The sequence below is a fragment of the Olea europaea genome, chromosome 1, assembly GCF_002742605.1.
Source record: "Olea europaea var. sylvestris chromosome 1, O_europaea_v1, whole genome shotgun sequence".
Lineage (NCBI taxonomy): Eukaryota > Viridiplantae > Streptophyta > Magnoliopsida > Lamiales > Oleaceae > Olea > Olea europaea.
In genome coordinates, this window is record NC_036237.1 from 10,959,241 (window position 1) to 10,964,481 (window position 5,241).

Sequence of the window (5,241 nt, forward strand, 5' to 3'; positions counted from 1 at the left end):
TAATGAAGTTATGTTGAAGCCTGATTTCGACTATAAAACTACAATTTCCAATCTCTGGAGGTAAGAAACCAGTCATATTCTTGTAAAGGAAAAGAATATTCAAATTTCTGAGGCTACTATCTTGGAATGTGTCCAGTTAAGTTTTTTTTAGAGAGATCGAGGTACGTTAGCAGATTGAAATGACTAAGGTCTTCTGATATACTTCCGTTGAACATGTTGGCCGAAAGAATAAGCTCATTTAAATTCTTAAGATCCCATAAGGACTCAGGAATTTCCCCTTCAAACTTGTTTCTGGCAAGATACAGAAATTCAAGTTCCAGGAGGCCTTTGAAGGTATTCGGTTGAATAATTCCCCGAGATTGTTAGAAGACGCATAGAGAACACTGAGGTTATGACAGTTGCTCAAGTAAACTGGTAAAGGACCAGAAAACGAATTTTCATGAGTCCAAAAATCAGCAAGTGAACAGAAGGATGGAAAATCAGGCAAGGATTTCGTTAGATTGTTCATGCTTAAATAGAGAAATTTCAGATTTGATAGAGTAGGTAATTCTACAGGAATCTCCCCATTCAAGAAATTGTCATTCAACCCAAGATATTCAAGACTGTTGCCTTGGCCTACCTCAGGGGGGAATGATCCCAGTGAGCAGATTAAATCCTAAATCAATCTGTACAATTTCCCTTGATATGAAAAGCTGAGCAGGAATTGATCCAGAAAAGCCATTTTCATTGAGGAGAATCGTATTGAGTTTGCTGCAGTTTCCGAGCAGGGCTGGGATTTTTCCTGTGAAATTGTTCCCAGATAGATCAAGAATCAGCAAATCAGGAAGTTTACGCATATTGGAAACTGATATTTCCAAAAATCCCTGAGAGGCTGTAGTGCTTGAGATTTGAAGATTCGACGCGAAAATATTTTTTTGAGTAGCAAGAAACACCAGGCCATTGGCAGTGTTAAATGGATTCATTCCACTGCAGCATAAACCGAGACAGTTCCAGTAGGTTGTTTCAAAACTGAAGAAGATGAATTGCATCTTGAGGCAATGAGACTGATAAGACTGAACGCAGGTTCATCAAGAAAAGAACATAACCAAGAAACAAGAAAACCATGGTAGTTCTGAATACTAGATAAGGTGCAAACAATCTCTCATAGCTGTTTTTTGAGCATACAATTCATGGAGCATTGACAGATGTTGCTGGTGGTGCTGTCTGCTGATGTTTTTTAACCCAGTTTTCTTTGTTAGTTCTTAGGAACTACCTATTATAACGAAGGCGGTGGTGTTGTTTGCTCGAGGCTTTTTAACTGATTTTTGTCGGACTATGTAGAGTTTAATCACATTGAGGCCAAACGGCCTAACATTAGGTATTCCTACATATACATTATGAACCATTTACAACCAATTTTTCAGAGTGAGATTTGTGAGATGACCATTTATGAAAATTTACATTAGCTATGTAGCTCTTATATTGATGGTGAACAACTTTTGAATTATAATCATTAATGTATATATATAAATTTTTTTTACACATTTCTAATCTTTTTTTTGCTTATTATGTTTGACGAAGGGTCAAACTCTAATCGTTAATACTTTTATAGATCAGTTATAGGAGCTATCAGTAACAACGTAAGTAATGCTGTTTGTCGATGTTTTTTTTTACTAAAATTAACCCCCGATCTTTTAGAAGAATTACCCGTAATAATGAAGATTAAACTTTCAGAAGATTAAGTTGGAGAGAATACGTTGGATTTATGTTTCAAGTTTCACATGTTTTGGTCGTTGTGTGCAGGTGTTATTAAAGAATCAAACTGTATGTCAGCTTTAAAGTAAAGGTTTAGTAGTAGGATTGGCGCAATGGGGAGATTCCAACAAGTTGAAAAAGAACAATTATGACATAAGTCATTTTACTATTATATAAAAAAAGTAATAAATAATGAATAAATTTCATCATTGCTTATTATTTATCCTTTAATAAGCAGAGCAGTGACTTGTGAGTTCTTATCTTATTTCATTGACAGGCTTGTACACTTATTTTGAGCAGTGTCGATCCTGATTATAGGAGGAGTAGATGATTGTCTAAAACCCCACTTTGATAAGGGGCCCCAAAAAAATTAATTTTTTATTTTACATGTATTTTTACGTGTATATAGGGCCTCATATTTGAAATTGGTCTAAGGCCCTCAAAATCTCAGAGTCAACCTTGATTCTGAGTTGAAGCAAGAAGAAAAGAAAAAAGAAAAAAATAGACATTTTGACGAGAAAAAAATAATAGAAGCCTATTTTACAAAATAATGTCCTAAGACAAACTTGGACATGGATCGATCCGTAGAGCTTCTCTGCGGTCACGAGCTGGAGGTTGAGGCCTAAGCACTAGAGAAGGGATGAGAAGAGCAAGACTTGTAATGAAATTCTGGTGACAAGAAGCTAAAAAGCATTCATGAATAATAAGTTTGTGAATCTTTAGTCTTGCTTTCCTAAGGGTGAGTGGGAGGTGAAAGAGCAAAGCAAATGTTTTGGAGATAAAAAAGAGTCGATCATATGAAGGGTGAAGTTAATGCTTTAGAGTCTGTACGAGTAAGGTCGAGTAGTGTCAATTTCAATATTCTTTGTTGCGTCTATTTGATTGCCTAATTTTCTATCAAATTTGTTTTAGTGTTGTCCCGTCAAAACATCGGGAGTTATTGTCAAGATCTTCCTTGTTTGCTGAAAATCGATCGTCATCCAATGTCCACATCTATCAGAACAATGAAATATCGTAGTGCGAAATGGTTAGTTGCATAGGAGAACAATAAAACCTCTCTCTAAAAACTTAAGCTTTAGACATAATTTAACAGGTGAACTAGGCTCGGAATATTTCCTCGACTACTTGTAGATTGCATAGCCATTTTTCAATGTTACAAAACCAAATAATTAGAGCAAGTCGAGGCTTGAATTTTTCGTTGATTGAGAACTTGCATCTGACTCTCTTATTGCAAGACGAGTTTCCACGTACCCTTCACAAGACAGTCTCTTGCATTGATCACATACATGAGATTTCACTTTGAGTAAAGATTATATGCATTGGAGAGTCCATTTTGCCCGGCATTCAACCACTGTGACCTCCTCCTGCCTAATGCATTATCCTAATTCCTATGTTTTGTGCACATTCCACCATGCTTAGTTTACCTCATTCAGGCTCCATCTGTAATTGGTTTTAGGGTCTCGAATTTTGATTATCAAACAATCACATTTCATAATATGGAAATTTGGGTAGACAGAGCATTTTGAAGTGATTTTATATTGATGGTCTTGTGTGGGCCTTACAAAAAACAAGAAGAAAAATGGGTCCAGTCTGCATACAAGACATTTTTATAAAAGGGCTGAATTCTGGCAGGTTCCTTGATGGATACAAAAAATAGAAACTAAAATTCTGGTTCTTTCGCGAACATAGTAGAAACCTAAAGAAAGAAACTAGCAATAGCAAGTAAGGTATCACACTCTACTCCAGAAACCTCGATATTTATCTCAGACATTCAAGATTTCTCCACACCGTTCCTTCACTGCCTATAAATACACACCCAAATTTTTTCATTTCCTTATCAAAACCAAGATTAGTGATTAATTTCTTCGATATGGCAGCTACACGTTTAGCAGCAAACAACATTTTCAGGACACAGAACAAATCTGTTGGTGTCGGGTCGTGTTCTGTGTTCTTTCCATCAGCATGTAAGGCCATAAGAAAGGCAGTGCCGCCGTCTAGAGTGTCAATTGTGAGAGCTCAAGCCTCCGGCGATAAGCAAGATACTTCAGTTGATGTACAGCATCATTCCGGCAGTAACAAACAGGGCACCGCTGTCGAGCGCCGTCCCCGGAGATTGGCCATGGACATCTCTCCTTTTGGTGTGTCTTTTGTTCCCTTATTTCATTCACAATTTTAAGTTTCTTTTCTTCGAAGTCAAATTCTCAAAATTTTATGGAATTGTTTGATAATAGGGCTGCTAGATCCTCTGTCTCCAATGAGGACAATGCGGCAGATGCTGGATACAATGGACAGACTATTTGACGATGCCTTGTCGGTAACCGGGGAAATACGAACCCCATGGGACATAAAAGAAGAAGAAAATGAGATCAAGATGCGATTTGACATGCCAGGGATATCGAAAGAAAATCTCAAAGTCTCTGTAGAGGATGATATACTTGTTATTAGAGGTGAACACAAGGGGGAAGAAAAAGACCTCGACTGGTCGAGGAGGAACTACAGCTCGTACGATACTCGACTAGAGCTTCCTGATAACTGTGTGAAGGATCAAGTGAAGGCAGAATTGAAGAATGGAGTTCTTTATGTCTATATTCCAAAGGCTAAAGCAGAGAGGAAAGTGATTGATGTAGAAATTGAGTGAAGTTCTTTCAAGAGAAATATGGTGTGATGTTTTTTTCGGCGATGTTTTTGTAATGCTTTGTTCATCTCTGCTTGTGCGTCAATACAAGTTTGTATAGTTTTATTCTCTCTTTTTCTTTTATATTTAGCTTTTGTTTAAATATGTGAAAGAATTTTTGGGCATATAAAAAGCGGAATCTTTCCGACCCGAAATTTTGTGAACAATGCAGAGTTAAAGATGCGAGATCGAGGAAAGTAGGGTTAGGTTTCCGTTTGTTCATTTGTTTCGTTAGTTCATTGCATAGAATTCATTAAGTTCTAAAAGTATTGAGTCTTGTAACGGTCGGTCCACTTCTTTTGTTAGCTGACTGTGCGACCAAAATCAAATGCACCAGACTTGGATTATAATTTAAGCATGTGTTGACACATAAAAATTCAGTCCAAATCGAACAGCCCAAGGAGTAAAGTCCAATTGGAGAATTCTCAAAACGGATGGCCCAAAGAATGAAGTCCAATCGAACGAGTCAAGGTGAAGGTCCAAACAAGGGGCCGAAGAATGCGGTAACGTCATCGCCCAAGTTTGCAAGTCGCTCAGAATCTGAACGAATGGGTGTCATACGGTCGTCCAGAGCTGTTATTCTACTCTCGCCCAAACGTTCAAGTCATCCAAGGTGTCAACAAACATAACGCATCGTAGTTATCAAGGAATGCAGTTATCAAGGCAGTTGTTAAAGTAGTCTTATCACGTTCCACAACTCAAGGAATTCAATCGAAGGCAGTTGAACGATGAAAGATAATGGCAGCAGTTAAAAGGCGGTTTCATGACAAAATGGCCACTACAAAGAAAGTGGGTAGTTATAGGACGATCAAGCAGTTTTCAGAGTAGTTAAT

At 37.5% G+C, this 5,241-nt stretch overlaps 2 protein-coding genes across 2 annotated transcripts; one reads left to right on the forward strand and one right to left on the reverse strand.

The window, feature by feature from the left end:
• Positions 1 to 620: 620 nt before the first annotated feature.
• On the reverse strand, positions 621 to 2,878 carry LOC111404285 (leucine-rich repeat receptor-like protein kinase PXL1). Its single transcript, XM_023033116.1, has 5 exons — positions 2,860 to 2,878; positions 2,301 to 2,417; positions 1,253 to 1,363; positions 1,010 to 1,118; positions 621 to 966 (listed from the first exon to the last, which is right to left on the reverse strand). Exons 1-5 carry the CDS (start codon positions 2,876 to 2,878, stop codon positions 621 to 623), a joined length of 702 nt encoding a protein of 233 aa, XP_022888884.1.
• Positions 2,879 to 3,474: 596 nt separating this feature from the next.
• On the forward strand, positions 3,475 to 4,554 carry LOC111393897 (small heat shock protein, chloroplastic-like). Its single transcript, XM_023019673.1, has 2 exons — positions 3,475 to 3,872; positions 3,966 to 4,554. The coding sequence occupies exons 1-2, from the start codon at positions 3,605 to 3,607 to the stop codon at positions 4,370 to 4,372; spliced, it is 675 nt and encodes a 224-aa protein (XP_022875441.1). The 5' UTR covers positions 3,475 to 3,604; the 3' UTR covers positions 4,373 to 4,554.
• The last annotated feature ends 687 nt before the right edge of the window (positions 4,555 to 5,241 follow it).

What these genes read in the sequence shown, in the direction of transcription:
- LOC111404285 (XM_023033116.1), bottom strand. An exon ending in ACGGATCGATCCATGTCCAA is followed by an intron (nt 1,364 to 2,300) that starts GTTTGTCTTAGG and finishes ATGTATATGTAG; the next exon opens with GAATACCTAATGTTAGGCCG. An exon ending in GATGCAATTCATCTTCTTCA is followed by an intron (nt 967 to 1,009) that starts GTTTTGAAACAA and finishes TTTATGCTGCAG; the next exon opens with TGGAATGAATCCATTTAACA.
- LOC111393897 (XM_023019673.1), top strand. Translation starts at nt 3,605, where the DNA reads ATGGCAGCTACACGTTTAGCAGCAAACAACATTTTCAGGACACAGAAC. An exon ending in CATGGACATCTCTCCTTTTG is followed by an intron (nt 3,873 to 3,965) that starts GTGTGTCTTTTG and finishes GTTTGATAATAG; the next exon opens with GGCTGCTAGATCCTCTGTCT.